The sequence below is a fragment of the Podarcis muralis genome, chromosome 7 (assembly GCF_964188315.1).
Source record: "Podarcis muralis chromosome 7, rPodMur119.hap1.1, whole genome shotgun sequence".
NCBI lineage: Eukaryota > Metazoa > Chordata > Lepidosauria > Squamata > Lacertidae > Podarcis > Podarcis muralis.
The window spans coordinates 49,489,978-49,508,812 of record NC_135661.1 but is presented as its reverse complement, the minus strand read 5'-3'; the positions used below and the strand labels follow the sequence as shown (position 1 = coordinate 49,508,812).

General features: G+C 38.7%; 1 protein-coding gene across 2 annotated transcripts in view; it reads right to left on the bottom strand.

Annotated features, from left to right (window-relative positions):
- Window positions 1-18,513, bottom strand: part of WWOX (WW domain containing oxidoreductase) — a 571,088-nt gene extending 552,575 nt beyond the window's left edge. For both annotated transcript variants that reach the window (XM_028739628.2, XM_028739630.2), the window contains exons 1-4: window positions 18,255-18,513; window positions 15,700-15,764; window positions 14,395-14,452; window positions 11,097-11,275 (exon numbers count right to left, since the gene is read on the bottom strand). In XM_028739628.2, coding sequence (XP_028595461.1) covers window positions 11,097-11,275; window positions 14,395-14,452; window positions 15,700-15,764; window positions 18,255-18,361 — 409 coding nt within the window. In that variant the 5' untranslated portion in view covers window positions 18,362-18,513. The remainder of the gene's footprint in view (window positions 1-11,096; window positions 11,276-14,394; window positions 14,453-15,699; window positions 15,765-18,254) is intronic.
- Between the last annotated feature and the right edge of the window lie 322 nt (window positions 18,514-18,835).

Genomic DNA, 18,835 nt, shown 5'->3' with positions numbered 1-18,835 from the left:
GGTCATGGCGGAGCAACAGGACCTTCTCCGCAAAAAAGCTCGCAAATGCCTCACAGCTGTGTGTCAAATTGTTATTTAAATTTGGCTGTCCTTCAAGGGACGTTAAAGACCGAATTATACTAAATAATTGCGCCGGGCAAGAGCTAGCCGATGCAATGGAGGCCGAGAAGTAAGACTTGCAAATTTCCATATGCATATAACTTTACCTATACGGTGCTGGTAGCCGGAAATGAAACATTTTTGCAATAATCCCCTGCAATAGCTGGATTTCTGTTTAACTATTACGTAAATAAATACATAAATAAAAGTAGAATATGGAGACAGAGGAGAGAACTGTACAAATTACAACCAGTCTGAATTTAAAATGCCCATGCAAATTCAGGTTGGGGCAATAATGTTCAGTATAATATTCAGTGTGTTATAAATTCTAAAACGACCACCCTAAAAATCTCGAGACAGGACTGAACCAACCAGTCTCCAGTTGAAAAAACTCTTATCTGACCCCATAGTGACAATCCTATTTTTAACAGCGGTAAAGATACAAGCATGATGGAATATAAGCCTTACAAAAAAAAATTAAGCCTCAAATCCAATACTCGGGCTTTTTTTGGTTGTTCCCTCATCCCTACTGAACCCTTAACATTTTATAACATTTCATGTGAAAGTTTAAACATTAAAAGCTCTATGCAGAACAAAATGTTTTCTTAATTTATTAAAACTTCCCATTTCTGCTTCTTTTTCTACAGCACCAAGGCAGTGTAAAACAGAAAAATACTTTGCAATACTCAAACCTACCCACTGACCAGCATACAGTGGTACCTTGGTTCTTGAACTTAATCCGTTCCGGGAGTCCTTTCACTCCCGAAACCATTCAAAAATCAAGGCGCGGCTTCCAAATGGCTGCAGGAGCTCCCTGCACTCCATCGGAAAGCACGTCGGATGTTCGGCTTCTGAAATTTTTTCGTAAGCCAGAACACACACTTCTGGTTTTGCGGCATTCAGGAGCCAATGTTTTCAGCAACTAAGTTGTTTTGGCCCAGGGAATACACCTGAGGCCCTTCCAGCTTGAGTTTTCTTACTTGGGAACAATATCTGAACTAGCTCAGTAACTGGTAACAGAAAATCTGCTCAGGGGCTCCAATTCTACCTTCCTAGTGCTTTTATACCTTATCTACAGAGGCTGAGTTTCTTTTGCTTCCTATCAGTTTCCATCAGGAGTAATATCAAGGAAGGTTTATTTTTCTGACATGATTTGTCATGGCTTCAACACATATTTTTAAGGTGTTCATCTTAGGTATAGATCTGAAATCATACATAGTGGGTTGTACCAATGTTAGTCCTACTCAAAGTGGATCTATCGAAAATGATAGGCACAGAATCATAGAATTGTAGAGTTGGAAGGGATCCAGAGGGTAATCTAGTCCAATCTCCATAACTTAGATGGTAACTTCAGTTGGTCTCCTCTGAACAGAATTTAGCTGGATACAATCCTGTGCATGTGTGTATATAAAACCATGAAGCAGAAATTAGTTGTAAAGTATCCAGATGTATCCTTCCACATTCTGCTATTTGATACAGCAGGTTTCTTTTAGCAGGAGAGGGTGAAAGATGATTTTTGAAGATTTCCCTTCCTCTGCATCCCATTTTCCTACAACCTAAGCTGCTCTTAAGGTTTCCTAATTCTCTACAGCAAACTTTTGGGATGGGGCACACACAAGGTAAATCAGGAAAAATGGTACTGGATCAGGAAGTCCATCTATGAAAGACATAGTTGGACACTATCCCAATGGTTGTATCCAAAGTTAATAATATGCAAAGTAAACCCATTTAAATTAATGGACATGTCTAACAGATCCATTAATTTCAATCAGTCTACAGTGGTACCTCAGGTTACATACTTAATTTGTTCCGGAGGTCCGTTCTTAACCTGAAACTGTTCTTAACCTGAAGCACCACTTTAGCTAATGGGGCCTCCCGCTGCTGCCACGCCACCGCTGCACGATTTCTGTTCTCATCCTGAAGCAAAGTTATAATACCCAAGGTATTATACTGTAACCTGAAGCGTATGTAACCCAAGGTACCACTGTACTCTGAATCAAGCTTACCTATTTATAAAATATGAAAATCTGACAGGTGTGTTCATATAGAATTGGTGTTCCCTGTTGAATATGTACCACAGTAAACAGAGGTCTGTTGCTCTATAGCACATGAAATACAAAATTTAAGCGACGGTTTCAGAAGGTTTGGATGAGCATGAATAGCAAAGTGCCATTTTCAAGAACAGGATTAAGGAAATGCTGCAATTACCTATTTAAGTCTTCATTTTGCTAATCATGTACTTTCAGTGTACTTTAACATTTGATGAAAAATTTAAGACGCACTTTGCCGGAATGTGCATCTAAGGGAATCTAAGATGTGCATCTTATATGGTTTAAGGGAATAAAGATAGAGAATGCAAACAAAATATATTGCCCAATTTATCAATTCTAACTTCCATCCCACCCATTAAAATAAGAGCCATATGATATATGTTAACATTTGTTAACTAGCTGCAAAAAGGCAAAGTAATATGTTGATGTACACAAATAGAGGAAACAAAAAAAATTCCTTCCAGTAGCACCTTAAAGACCAACTAAGTTAGTTCTTGGTATGAGCTTTCGTGTGCATGCACACTTCTTCAGATACATCTGAAGAAGTGTGCATGCACACGAAAGCTCATACCAAGAACTAACTTAGTTGGTCTTTAAGGTGCTACTGGAAGGAATTTTTTTTGTTTTGACTATGGCAGACCAACACGGCTACCCATCTGTAACTGGAACAAATAGAGGAGTAGAACCAAATGTTTAATCCAATTGTAGTAACAGCCTATTCAAACAAACAGACAAAAATAAATAAATAGATGAAGCAGACCAAATACCCACTAACGTCCAAATCACATTTAAACATGTGTGAGAGGATTTTTTTCTTTCTGTGGCTAAGCTTATTCTCTGGCACTGCCTACCTAGCGAGTGTCCTCACTCAGATACTTTGTTATGACCTTTCACTATTTCTTTAAGAAGACATTTGAACTGCCAAGTTGTTAGTTTTAACTTCACAGTGTAGTTGTTTTGAACTACTTTATTTGCTACCATTCTGCATATTAGTTTGCATTTCAAACGTTTTTATTATTGTGTACACAAACGTGAGTATTTTAGTGAAAACATGAAATAGGTATACACTGTATTTAGTAGTTAAATTACATTGAAGCCAGCATAATACAGATTTAATCTATACTTCTCAAAACTAGTTTTACCTCCAATCCTAAGCATAGTGCCAAGTCAGCCATCCTTTCACAATATGCTCTGCTAAAGGTGAACAGTCACAGCACCTTCCATATTGAAGTGAGGTAAAGCTTTCACAGTATCAGTACACTATGATGTAGGAAAGGAGACACAGACTCAATCCAGTTGCCCTCATGCTCCTCTCTCTATCAAGCAGGCAGCTGACCTGCATGTGAGTGGCTATCGCATCAATTCGGTAAAACAGCCCTTTATTGTCACTTTTTACAGGCTTCTACTTTACAGTCCCAAACACTTTTTGGAAGTGCCTGCTTAAGAGGAAACACAGCTTGGCAACCCACAAATGAAACTAGTCTCATTAGTAGAAATCTGTATTTAGGGAACTATACTTGGTATATTCATAATGTAACTGTTTGATTTATAGCCACTCTTTTGAGGCAAAATCTGTTCTTTTCCTCTGTGGTATCAATATAATGGAAAAAATGACCTGCCTCCAGAAGATGACACAAAAAAATTGAGTCATCAGTTAAAATATTCAGTTTATTTAGTTGCATATAGGTAAGTTGTGGTTTCTACTATGCCAGCATTTCCCTGCTGAGCTTAAAGGACAATCACCTACTACTTTGTCTTTGCTTTGGTTAAACATGATGACCTGGATCCCACAAAAATAATTTCATGTATCCAAGAGAACTTTGAACATCTATTTCTTGAATATCATGCCACACTGTAACCCTCTTTTTCAAGTGAGTGGTTTTTAAACTTTATTTTGTGACATGGTATGAGGTTCTGCTATTCAAAGAGAGAGAGAGAGAGAGAGAGAGAGAGAGAGAGAGAGAGAGAAAAGAAAGAAAGAAAGAAAGAAAGAGCACATTAAAAATTACACTGGACATGCTTGAGCCTTCAGCTGAACCTGAAGCACTTATCTGAATCCCTGCCAATATTAGTGAACAAAAACAACACAGACTTCTAATGAAAGCTCAGTTTTATGGATATCTCTGTAAGTCAACTTCCTTCAATCTGGTACATCGCAAATAGCAGCATCAGCCTTTAAGAATTTCATATACTTCAGAACAGGTGTCTCACTGCCTTCTCTTCAACTGGAAATCTCCGTCTTCAGCTACATGCCATTAGATTAGCCTGCATTAAACCAAATTCCTGGAATTTTACTTCATTTCAGTTAGCAAGACCCCCTTTTTCAATACCTACCCAGCAGATTTGTTTCTTGCGACAATCTACAACCCACAGCTTTGTATTTCACAATTGCTCTACCTATTAATTCTTTTTCCATTTTTTTCCAGAAGACAAAGCAAGTTTATCTTCCAGGGAAAGAATGCCTTTGTGAGAATGAAGTTTAAGAGAAGGTATGTTTTCATGCCCACAGCAAAATAGAGCAGGAGGGGGTACTTGCTACTCAACAGCTTCTTCTTCAGATGTGAAAATTACTGTGCAGCTCCTCTGTGAGCAAGCTACTGCAGAACAGAGTACTAATTAAGCATTAAGGAAAAACAAAATTAGTTGCATGTTTTAAATCTCCTTTTGGCAAGTACAACAGTGCAATATTAATACAAGCAGTTTCATAAAATTAAAAAGGCATATTTCATCTCAGATGAAATTAGAAGACTGTTTTGTCAGCTAAAGTGTGCTGGATCTTTTCAAGCATTAAACCAACACATTTTCTCTGAGTTGGGAAAACAAGTGTGACTTCTAGACACAAATGGAACCAAAGACAGTTTCCTTAGATCATTCTCTATTTATTCTTCTATTTATACACAGAGGAATCAAATGGACATTAGGAATTGATTAACAAAAGACAATACCCCCCCCCCCAAAACAAACATACAAGTATCACCCAAACAAGCTCACAAATTTTTTTTAGGAGCAAGAAGATAAATGCAAAGGCTCATTCTGCTCTATAGTCTTCAATCCTTTTGTCTGCTTCTTCCAAGAAACTCTGCGAATGCAGTTCTATACATAATGCAGGATGCCCCTAACGGGTCACAGTCCCAATGCAGTGTATTATTCCCTCCTTCATATTCCATGCAAAACCAGGGTCATGACAAATGCTAGGAATATATGGAATTTTTCAGAAATACAAGGACAGCAACAATGTCATGATGCCATCACCTAAATGGCAGCTCTTAGATCAGTACTAGTAGTTTAGAAAGATGCCTTAGGTTTCTCTTTTGTTTATGGATATAACAGTTCTTACTTCTCCCAGTAAAGTGTGGGGAAAGTCTTGCAATTATTCTGATTTGGGGGTGAGGAAGGGGGAGGATAACAGTTTGCTTTGCTACTATAGACTGCTAGAATAGAGTCAGTAGAGCATGAGATTGGTAATCTCAGTGTTGTCGGTTTGAGCCCCATGTTAGGCAAAATATTCCTGTATTGCAGGGGGTTGGACTAGATGACCCTTGACCCCAAATCTACAATTTTATGAGTTTATGTAGCACCAAAACAAATATTATCAAACTCTAAGCAGATTATATGCAGCATCCCAGCCAACTACTGCAACCATTAATCCACATTATGTTTGCCCAAGGCAGACTTTAATAGGTTTATAAAGCCCCTAAAAAGCAACATTACCTGATGCAGACTAGAAGGGCTTCAAGTCTGAAAGATGTGTTGAAAACAAAACACTTTCTATTTCCCATTCTGCCTCCCTACATCCACCCAAGTCAGTCATTAATTTAAGTCTTCCATTTAGAAAGTCGAACTAGATGGAACTGCACATACATCACAACATATATTATCTTAGAAAAGGCATTCCTTCTTTCTGAGATAGCACCCGTCACCTGTAATTTTCATTAAGGACTTACATTAAACTTTAAAAACAAAAACAAATTACGATGCCCAGTCCATGAACAGCACACTTTTCAAATTGATCAGAAGGTTTATAAGCAGTTAGCCTAACCTACTATTAGCCAGCTAGATGTCGCAGCCCTAACCATTAGATATTCTTGAAGTGTCAAAAGTAAACAGTGCTCCCAAAAAGCTTATGGGAAAATTGGAAGGGAGATATAAAAGCAGCAATGACAGCTTGTTCACAAGAATTGAGCTATAATTCAGCTATGAACCAAACCTGCCACAAGGGCTTACAGGGGAAGCTGTGACAGGGCAAAAGAGGGGGAGCTGTTACATTCCTTAAATAAGCTTTCATGTGACTCCAACTTATAGAGTTAGGTAGTGCACAGAGTTGTTCTGTAATGAAAGATAAATAATGCTAACAAGTGATATACCAAAGAGATTTCATTACAAGTGTGATTATTGAACCTTTTGGCCTCAATGTAATGTTACGTATTACAAGTTTGTCTTGCATTGTGAATTTCAGCCAAAGTTGATAGAGTTCAATAACTTGACTAACCATCCATGTATACTGCTCATTACCCAAGTAATAGATTTATCAAAGCAGGCATGAGGCAATACAAGGAACAGATACCATTTCTAGAAATACCTCAGTGGAAATTACTAGATTTCAACAAAAGCATTATTATTAAGAATTTAACTCCATAATTTAGAGCGTAGAGAGAATGGTACTTAATGTAAAAGCACAATTAAAGATGGCAACGCTAATATACATACTAGGAGGTCATTTGAACTTAAACCCCATCAAAAAAACAAAAACAAAACTTCAGGTATACTTGATTGTGAGATTCTTCCTGCAACAGTGTAGAATGCTTGCAGCACACTTTTAGGGAGTAAGATAACAGACCTTGAGCATTTCTTCTGTTCTCTACATGACACTAAATACAAGTAAGTTCCATGCAACTTTCCTCCACTGTACGGTTTTCTGCTAGGCAGGCACTGAAGAAATTCCATTAAGGATGGACAGTGATTAGGACTGCTTCACTCCCCACCCACAAAAATAACATATTAAAAATGCATCTCTACCATTACAAGGACTAGGTTTTCACTTTGCTTATTTTTAAAAATAAAGGCCAAGGTTCCCAAGAGCTGTAGATTTCACAGAAATCTCCCAAAAGCCACATGTCTTGGAAAAAACAAAAACAAGCAATGCCTGGCTTCTGTGCTTGGGAGATTTAAGAGAACTTTCACAGCAAATTTAGATAATCAGGATTCTAATGAAACTCTACTTTCTGATTAATGTGCAGGTTTGGGATTTTGAGCCAACAGCAAGATGATTATTTTCAGCTGAAAATATACTAAAGAAAGTATCCTACTATATGATCTGCAGGAGGTAGGGTATTACTAAACTCTTCATCACCATCTAAAAAAACACATCCATAGTCCAAGGACGTTTATCCTCTGCTAACATTTTAAAGATTTTTTTTCACCTTAATCAAGTTCCTGTTCATATTAGCTCTCCCCTAGTTTTAAGATCTGACAACAGAAACTATTCAAAAGTTCTGCATAGAGGAAAAACAATATTCATAATTCAATCTAACAATTTTGATAGCTTTGCCCCAACACTATGGTTTTACAGTTTTCCCTTAATCCAAATATATTTGATCACATCTGCCACTATGGTTCCAATGACTGCATTCCAATTCATTTTCTCTTTGCATTTGTCTACTTTTGACAAGCCTAAAAGAAATTTAACACAAATGTTACACAAAGATAGTTTTGCATACCTCACATGCCATTAGTTTGCTTTTCCATTTCAAGCATCAGACATTACAAAAAAAAGTCTTCAGCCCACAAGGGCAAACAAAACAAGGACACCAAGGTAAGCACGTTTGCAAAACTATTTAAAAACTGCATCTCTTATCATCACTTAGTTAGGTTTTGGAAAGCAGCTATAACAAAAGGGATGGCACTATAGAGCACAAAGGTGTTATTGGCAGCTACCTTTTGAGGGGCCAATTGTGATATCATGTATCAATTTCATCATGTCTCAGGCAGAGACAAATGCAAAACAATGCAAGATTAAATAACTATGCAGGACTCAAAGACAAGGGAGCAACACAAAGTAGTTACTAACATGTACAGTCATACCTCGGGTTGAAGTTGCTTCAGGTTGAGCGCTTTCGGGTTGCACTCCACGGCGACCCAGAAGTAATGGAATGCGTTACTTCCGGGTTTCGCCACTCATGCATGATGGTAAAAATGACGTCACACATGTGCTGAAGCGGCGAATTGCGACCTGCAGACGCAGGTTGCGTTCGCTTCAGGATGTGAACTGGGCTCTGGAACGGATCCTGTTGGTATCCAGAGATACCACTGTACAAATATCATAGAAGACAGGTGCAGAGACACTGGGTTGTGGGCAAAGAGTAATTCAAGGGCTTGTCTGTGATAAGTACAAGTTGACTTGTTCTTCTTGAAAGATCAGACCCCCAACCACAAAGTGCTTTTGTAACTTATTTCAGTTTTTGAGAACTGCTTGACACGAGCTATATAGGGCTAATGTTTGAGAATGGGGAATAAAAAGCTCCCCCTTGAGTGTACAGATCTAATTGTGCTGTTTTTTGCATCCTGGCCATGGTGTATATATTTCCTCTCAGAGTGTAGCAACTAAAACTGACAAGATGCGACTTGCTGAATTGTTTAGTTTCCATCTCTCTTTAATCTCCCATGTACACATAAACTCAGGGGCCAGGCATCAACACACACTCAAACAGTTTTCCAATTACTTTGACATTCAAAGGCAAAAGGTTGTTGAAGGAGATTCATGGCATGCATGCGTATGGCGATCATGACCAAATCTACTATTGTACAGTAGCAGATACAATATTGCTTTTCCTCAAAAGAGTTTAAGCACGTTACAGTTTGTAATAGAAGAATTTAGGGAGCTTTGCCTATGCCCCTAGAGAAAAAGTGTTCCTTTAAAGAATTTCAGCAGCATCACAAGTGTTCTTGCATCGTGTTGCAGAATTCTTGCACTGCCTACAAGAGATTAGATCCAAGTGAGTACTGCATACACAAAGCTAGACTACACAGGATTTCAAGGACATAAAGAAAGCTTTATATAAGCCTTAAAAGACAAAGGCTAGTGTTTTGATATCCACATTTATCTTTATCTTAAGTTAAAAATTCTGGGATACTACGAACTACTGTGCTTAGTTTTGTCAGATACATTTGCCAATGAAGTTGAAGTCAACTACTTGCAGAAATTAGTTCACCTAGTCTTCCACATTTGAACTTTAGCACCAGCAATTGATATATAAAAAGCCCAAGACAAAACTAATATTTGTTTTGGTAAACTTTAAAGCACTTTGATATGTTGCTCTTTTTTATCTTTCTTTTTGCTTCATTTTTTTCAGAAGAGCAATAGAGCCCTCTAGTGGGGGAAAAATCAAGACTGTTAACTGCTAACTCACAAGTAAGGTAGGAGCACAGGATATGGCTGCCAAATGTGTATTATTTTAAAACATTTTTATCCTATGTTTCTGCTTTACACCACACTGGAAATGTTAAAGCTATGAGCAAAATATATTACTCTCCATAGACTGAACAAAATACAAACACAAAACCTTGCCACTTGATAGAAACAGACTTCCCTGAACTATGCCTTACGAGACATAGAAAGACCCTGCACTATATTTTTAATAAAATTTGGAAGCAGTAAATTTTCAAAACCCATCACTAATTTTCACTTCCTTTACTGGAAATACAGGTGAAGGGATGCTAGTTGCTAATTACAACAAGTGTTTATAAACTGTCAGCTAATATTTTTTTGTGCGCCACAGAAATGCAGAAAACCAAACTGACAAGACCTTCAGTAGCAAGTAAGTAGAACCCAACAATGAATATTTTTAAAATTTCATTTTGAAAAGGTGGTATACTCAAAGGAAAAGCCTCTTATGTTTGTCATTATATTATACATTTCCTCACTCTATGAAGTTTAAAGGAACTAGAAAGCAGTTAACTGCCAAATATACTCTCCCCCACCTCCTTAGGTAGCTTTGAATTTTCAAACTGCAAGTATGCTTTCTTTCTAGTTAAATTTAGATCTCCATAGTTTGATGCAACAGCTTACATCTATTATCTTTTTTGAAATCACAATGGGAAATAGTAAGTCACATTACTCACTGGCACATATATACATGAAATCTTTTTTATTTAACAGTTATTTGCTTCGTTGGTATAATAAGCTCCTGTTTGGGGCTCAATATTAAAAGAAGTAAGGTAAAGGTAAAGGGACCCCTGACCGTTAGGTCCAGTCGCGGAAGACTCTGGGGTTGCGACGCTCATCTTGCTTTACTAGCCAAGGGAGCAGGTGTACAGCTTCCGGGTCATGTGGCCAGCATGACTAAGCCACTTCTGGCAAACCAGAGCAGCACACAGAAACGCTGTTAACCTTCCCGTTGGAGCGGTACCTATTTATCTACTTGCACTCTGACGTGCTTTCAAACTGCTAGGTTGGCAGGAGCCGGGACCGAGCAATGGGAAGTACCTGGTAGCAAAGCTATCCAGAACAATATCTGCCAATAATTTAACTATGACCAAAAACTCTAAATAATTATCTAGAACGTTCCTTGTGAGGTAGCCAAACCAGACAATTGTGTAATAACACATCATCACTTGGCATGCAGTTTTCCTGAGTCATCTCTTACCTTCCTTTGATGACAGACTGTACTTTTAGATTTGATGCTAAGGGACAAATCAGAACTGGGACACGTTTCTGTGCAAATGAACCTTTACATGGGAATAAGTAGTTATTGGGACTTGCATCCAATTAAATAAATTTAAGTTTGGAATGTTGGTCCTTTTATACAGAAATATACCACATATAGTATTGATCAACCTAGTATTTTGAAAATCAGTTATGAAGACCACTGAGGTAGTATCCACATGCATGTAACACATGCAAATTCACCGATACAGCTTGCCGCAAAACTGAATGCAATATTGACCTACCTATTCCTGAATTTGCTCCAGTGACTATGACCACTTTTCCACTCATATCACGACCCTGAAGGATTTCCATTGCAGTGGTGTTTCCATCATACTTCTGCTTGGCACTGGGTTTCATTGGATTATCTTCTACAGTAAATGCTAGTCTTGGGTCAAGGTATGTTGTCCTTTTATTTATGTGGCTTAAGAGAAACAAGAAAAATGGTCATGCTAATATATCTTCAGTAACAATGCAAACACTGAGAAATACTTTATATTCAAACACTGCTATGTCCCTGTTCAGTTTTAAGTTACAGACTTGCTGCTTGTATTGCTGAGTCCTACCTTGTTAGTCTCCATAATCCCCATTCTTTCACAATCCTGGAGAAGTGCAAAAATTAAGTTTTATCAGGAGGTTCCTCTCCGATACAAAAATGTGGAATAGTAAGGAAAGAGGACAAATGAGAAATTCTATTTATCTCTCATCTGGATAAAGGCATAACTGCAAGATTCTATGACCTTTGGTTAAACTTGGATCATAACCAGGATACACATATGAGAAAATGGGTGTGAGATTCAAAGAATAAAAAGGAAACAATGGATTTGGGACAACTTCTTATCTAATATAATTTCAGGAGACCTAAAGGAGAACTATTTTAAAACCATTGATCAATGGTTTGATCAACACCTTATAAATTGAATTTAATATATAAGTTAGTATTGGATAGATGTTGAAAATGTGGATAATAGAAAGTGGATTAAATACGTACCCTTTGGAATTGTTCAGATAAAATTATTGTTGAAATCTGTTCAGGCTAATATCTGATATGTTAGGCTATCATATACCCTTGGAGCCTTAAATATTTCTGGTTCATTATTTAAAAGATGTTATTCCAGAAAATGATTTAAAAATAGTGTTCAATTTTATAACTATCGCTAAGACTAAAATAGCTAAAAATTGGAGGTAAAGTGTATATCCTACAATATCTGAATGGATTGAGAAAAAATGGTCCATAGTAACTATGATTAAACTAACTTATAAAAGAATACATATAAACTAGTCTAACAGGTTTATTTTAAAAGTTTTTTTTTTTGTAATGTTCTAGAACAAGTGTAAGGATAATGTCCATGTATGCAGTATGCTGCTTTCAACCTACTGTAATTGTACCTCATTTCATTGGCAGGTGAAGCCAAACTTTTTTGCCCAGATTTTTGGGGAGGTATAACTTGGAAAACATGAGCACCTGTTTGTCATTGCTACTTTGCTTTTATGGATCTGCAATTTGATAGCAGATTTTCATTCTTGCATTCAGCTTTGTACTACATTGTTTCAACTCTAATTTTGATGTTTACATGTTCTGTAAACATCCCTGGAACCTTCAGGGGAAGGGTGGATTACAAATATTTTTTATAAATAAGGTTTTTTGAACTATTTGTACAATTTTATAGTTGTATAATTTGTAAATAGTTGTATAATTTGTAAATAGTTGTATAATTTGTAAATTTGTATAATTTTATCACACAATTTGGAGGTCGTGGTAAGAGTCTTTTAGGAATGAAATTAGACCCTAGAGGACAGACCAAAAAATCCTACCAATAATCTTACAGGCTCTAACCAACAACAGGAATATCAAAAGAGGGATTCAAATGAGAGACATTTTGCATAGTCCATTACTGTTTACATTAAATTGTCACTGTTTGTAAGGCATTCTTCTGGCCAGAAATCTATAATAGACATAACTTCCTGAACACTCGGATTGAAAAGACAGATTGATTGCTAAAAAAAAAAAAACACCCAGCAGCTTACAAGACCTGTGGCTATCTTAAACCTACAAATATAGAACTCTTGAGTTTTCCATTATTTTGTTCCTGTAGCACAAAAGGCTGAAAGTCAATGGGGAACAGTTTCCAGTTTCATCTCTATGGAATGGCTAAGGGAGCTGGGCATGTTTAGCCTGGAGAAGAGGAGGTTAAGGGGTGATATGATAGCCATGTTCAAATATATAAAAGGATGTCACATAGAGGAGGGAGAAAGGTTGTTTTCTGCTGCTCCAGAGAAGCGGACACGGAGCAATGGATCCAAACTACAAGAAAGAAGATTCCACCTAAACATTAGGAAGAACTTCCTGACAGTAAGAGCTGTTCGACAGTGGAATTTGCTGCCAAGGAGTGTGGTGGAGTCTCCGTCTTTGGACGTCTTTAAGCAGAGGCTTGACAACCATATGTCAGGAGTGCTCTGATGGTGTTTCCTGCTTGGCAGGGGGTTGGACTCGATGGCCCTTGTGGTCTCTTCCAACTCTATGATTCTATGATTTGCTTTCCTTAAGTAAAAATAAAGTGGTCCGCAACAAGTAAGAAACATTAATAGTCTGTAACTGAAGGCCAATTGTGATATTACTGGCTTACAGTCTCAGTTCTGTGTGTTGGGAAGGTGACAGAAAAATGGCTATGAACAAGAGTCGAATGCAATTACTACATGAAGCTGGTTTAAACAGTCAGAGTATCAAGTCTACTATTGTTCACCAGGACAGTGGTTCACTGAGTCTCAGGGAGAGGTATTTCCCAGGACCTTCAACCAGGCACCATGTAATTGTAAGTTCAAGGGATGAAACCTATAAACATAAAAGAGCCTGCTGAATCAGTTCAGTGACCCATCTAGTCCAGCCTCCTGTTCTGACAGTGGCAAAGCAGATGCCTATAGGAATCCCAAAAGCAGGAACTAAGAACAACAGCACTCTCCCCAGCTCCCAGGAATTAGTATTTGGAAACTTAATGCCTCTGACAATAGCAGGGTAGAACCTAGTCACTGTGGTTAGTAACCATTGATAGCCTTATTCTCCATTAATTTGTCTAAAACTCTTTTGAAGTCACCTAAGTTGGTGGCCATTGCTACCTCTTGTGGGAGAAAATTCGACAGTTTAACTATCCATTGTGTGAAATGATACTTTGTTTCTCCTGCTCTTTTGTATTCCAATATTATGGGAACTATTTACATGCATATGCTCTGTAAATTAGCTGTGAATTCTTCAAGTCTCTAGACAGACTTGCCATTGACAGCTTCAAGCAACTTTTCCAAGGAAAATGAATTAAATCATGTTAGATTTAATATGGTTTGGCATTTTTTATTAACTATACCTTTCAAGAGGCTTTTTACAAAACAAGCTTCAACATGCTACAAGAAAATCTGGAGAAGTATTTCACTGCATTCCTGCTTTGAATAGTGCAAGGATAGATAATTTGGAAACCAGTGACCATCAAAATAACACAACTGCAGAAATGTCATTTGGAGGAGAATTGGAACCTTTGCAGTTCTCTCACTTACTCAACAAAGTAGACTTGTCCATTTTCATCTGTTTCTTGCTCCCATCCATACGGCAAATCTGAAGGAATATAAAATAAATTTAGTGGCATTTTTAAAGCAATTTAAAGCTTTCAGCTTAAATTGTATATCCTCAGCAACACTTTGTCTTCAACTGACGAATGTGGTGGGAGACAAGAACCAATAAAATCCAGGAAAGGAAGAGTGTGACACAATAATGGAAGGCAATCAACAAATTAACCTTCCACATGGTTTTAATGCTATGATCCTATGCACACTCTTTTGGGACTAAGCACACACTGAATTCAATGAGACTTGCTTCTAGATAACCAAGCATTGGATCAAGCTGAAAATGAGCAATGCCTGTTCGGTAGTTAGTGGCCCTTAAGGAATTCAGTTAGTCTGCACACACCTTTCTTTATAATTTTATCGCTAAGGCTATATATAATTGAAGATCTGAAATTACTGAAGTAGGTAGATGAGAAAAGAGAAAGCATTGTAACTGCAACATTTAATCTGAAATGGAAGAGTCATGGCAATGGCCACTGATGTTTCATGTTGGCTACAATCCAAAGTTCTAGTATGCCCAATACAGCAACCCCAATAATGCAGGACAACTTGTTCTTCCGCAGCTATATTTTATAAAAGGAAGACAATGAGTGAACAGCTGCAATAATTTACTTCCACTGCAGAAGAAGCCTCACAAATTTTGGAGGAAGGATTCCAGATTAAATGCTTTAAGGACCAACATTGGGGTCCTCCTATGACCCAAGTATTTATGTTATGCATGTCTTGTTTCCCAGCCATAGAGATTATTATCTACAATCATTTGCAAATTATGGCACACCAAATTGATGGCTCAGGCTTTAACTTTTCAAAGTTTATTTATTATTAAATTAAATTACTAGTCCATCCTTCCTCCCAAAGGAGCCCAGGATAGCAATTTAAAATAAAAGTGTATTTAAAACAATTATACATGTTTTATTGGAAAACATTAATTGTTAGCGGGTCTTTAAAAAAAATATGTGCTTCCACTATTTTCCCTTGAGATTTTACTTGGAAAAGTATCACACAGATGGGACACACTAATTCACTAGTATTAGGACTCAGCGACATTAGTAAAGAAACAGTGAACTGAATATGCTATAAACATGTAACAACACCAGATGGCACCAGACCACAGGAAATTTTAAAATGAGGTTTTCCATAGAAATTTTTTATTTTGTTAAAACGATCTAATTTCTGACTTATTTATAGCTTTTCCCCTGTGTTTAGAACTACCCTTAATCAGCAAAACTAGACACAAACCTCCTGCAACTCGTTTCCGTTTCCCGGATTTGGGATGATCCCACTGAGTTCTTTCTTCCAGGTGACTGAAAGGGAAGCATTTCAATATAAATATATTTCACAAATGAAGTGAGAGCTCAATTGTGTCACTATGCATTGGTAATATTAAAACTGGCCAATCTTCCTGGTGCAACAAACATTTACAGTAAAGCAGTGTGCTCCCCCTACCAATGCCTTCTAGCTGCTTTGGGGCACAAATAATTCCTAGAATACTATAATGAAAGAATATGGGTCACTGCTAATTCATACAAAGGCAAAGCTGACAGGGAAAATCCGAAACCAGAGTGACCAAGCGTTCCAGAGAGATTGGAGTAAATTTATGCAATATATAGACAATCATTGTAAACATATAAAAACACTAGCAGGACTGAGATAAAACTCACAACTTTTAAAAGACACAGAAAAGATAACCTGTCTGTATGAATAAATAAAAAAAATAATAAATTGTCCAGTAGCACCTTAGACTAACCAAGACCAACTAAGTTTGTTCTGGGTATAAGCTTTCGTGTGCATGCGCACTTCTGAAGGTATCTGAAGAAGTGTGCATGCACACAAAAGCTTATACCCAGAACAAACTTAGTTGGTCTCTATGGTGCTACTGGACAATTTTTATTTTATTTCAACTGCGTCAGACCAACAATGAAAGTTAAGGAACAGAACTGGTAGGCCCAAAGTCTTCCTTAGGAATGCTCAGGAGCCCAAAAGCAAGTTTTCAAAAAGTTTGTTAGGTTCTATAAGTTTCCTTTTACAGCAAAACCTGTAAACCTTCATTTCTAAGGAGAGATGAATTTACTGAGTTGCACCCAACTGTGTTACTCAGCTAATGGTAATGCCTCCATTTGCAAAACTTAAAATTCCCTCTCCCTCCTGCAACCACTTAAATTTATTTATATTTTATTTCATAACATTTATACACCGCTTGATTGTAAAAAAAAACAAACACACCTCAGAGCAGTTTTCAAAAAAATAAAACAAACAAGAAAACAAAGAAAAAATTACATACATACAAAAGTTTAAATACCAAAGCAGATTAAAATTACTTCAACTTTCTAAGCATTTGGGTAGGCTCATCTAAACAATAATTATTGTTGCAGGCACCGAAAAGAGAACAGTGAAGGCCCCTGCTTGGTGCCAATAGGCGGGGAGTTCCAAAGTATAGGTGCTGGCCCACTAAACAATCAAGTTCTTCCAAATCCAGAAAGGGCAATATGTGGCACCTGTTGTAGTGCCAACTCTACTCATTGAAACAGTCAAGTAGGCCCAAGTAGGGTAAAGCAATCTCAAAGGTAAACTGGTCCCAAGTTGTTAAGGGCTTTATATTTTAATGGTAACACCTTGAAATTGGCCCAGCAAATCGGCAACCAGTGCAGATCTCTGAGCACAGGTGCTCTATGTTGACAAGGCCTCAATCCCATCAGCAATCATGCATGCTACAGCCTTCCACACTAACTACAGCTGCTGGATCAAACACAGTTTCATAGTCTGCAACTCCTCAAAATACCAAGGAACAGGTTCCAAGGTGCCAAAGAGGATGCTTAGGAGTCACATCGACTACCCATTTCATCTGACCATTCCACAGTGAGACAAGGGATTTGACAGGGTCACCAGCTTTCTCCACTGGAAAAATGCCCCAGGGCAGTGGTTCCCAATTAGCTCCGTTCTGCAGATCCCCTGAACAAGGCCAGGCCATGGACCCCCTCTTTTTGAAAAGGCTTACTTCTGAATAAAAGCGCACGGGATTGGGCTCTACTTTGTTTGCCTTTGAAGATACCAGAAGACTCCTGTGCTGTGCTTCTTTGCGACTTCTTCAGTTTGTCCTGTACTCATGCTACTGTTGCTTTGTGGACAGTGGTCTGCAACTGGCCCCAACCTTAGGCTGGTCAGATACAAAAGGGAACGGCATGCTTGCACCTTTAAGAGCCGAGTAGAAGAGGCAATTTCAGCAGGTGTGAGTTTGCAGGACAAGCTGCACCTGCTGGTAGTGGCAGAGAAGAGGCGATGCTCCTGAGGTGCCCTGTTCACTTTTGTACCGGTCACCCAACCAAACCAATACAACTGCAGGCGACAGCTCGCATCCCCCCTAGCGTAAACTCCTTACAGAACTATGGGGAGGGGATTCTTATGAACATTTTTAACACCATTATAACCCTCATTATTTCCAGGAACCATGTTGCACTGGCGACTTCTTGCCTCTCACCAATATAACCTCACAAACCATTCAGGTTCAAGTGAAATTCTGCACACACCCCAAGAAATTACGAGGGTGGAGGGGAGGCAGAGAAGAGAAAACTTTTCTGCATGCCACCCTCATAAACCACTGAGAAATGTTACTTTTTGTATCCTACACTGGTAAACTGAGGAGACTTTACGTACCCACGCCGGACAAGCCACTCCGAAAAGCGACCCTTTGCCGCCCACCCCTCACAAGCCTTCCCTCAGAGAAAGCCCACCTCAGAGGCGGGAGCCCTTCCTCACCTACCGGTACCTGCCTGCCCACCTGCCCCTCTCCCACTTACTTGGCGTAGTAGACCCAGCCATCCTTGGTGGTCCTCTCCTCCCAGCCGGGGGGCAGCTCCTCGTCGCTGTCGGTGTCGTCCAGCCCCGCGTACTTCAGCGCCGCCATAGTACCTCGCGACGGTCCCAGGAAGGTTCTCCTCAGAAACGCCACCCTCCCGCTTCAATTATCGCCCGCCTCCTCCTCTTCCCCCTCCCCGCACAGAGACGGAGCTTCTTGCAAGCAGGTTTCAGATTTTTGGGGCGGGGGGAGTTGTTGGGTTTTTTTTTAAGGGGGGGACAGCCCTTTCCGGTTCTGTTGAGCCAATCCCAGGGCGCGGAGGACGAATTGTATCATGGGAAGCGTAGTCCCGGGTGAGGGGAAAGCACGTGCCAAGCCGAGCTTTCAGCGGAAGGAAAATACAGTACCGACGTTGTGCTCGCGGGTGTTGCTGCAGCGGGCAAGTGTGGCTTTTTGTAGTCCCGTGCGAGATTCATCTTAAAGTTTGGGCTATATGTAACTGCGTCTCTGTAGTTTGTTTTTACTGTACTGAATATGCCCCCTGTATTGCTCTGTCATTGTTCGTGCTTATGTTTACGGTAA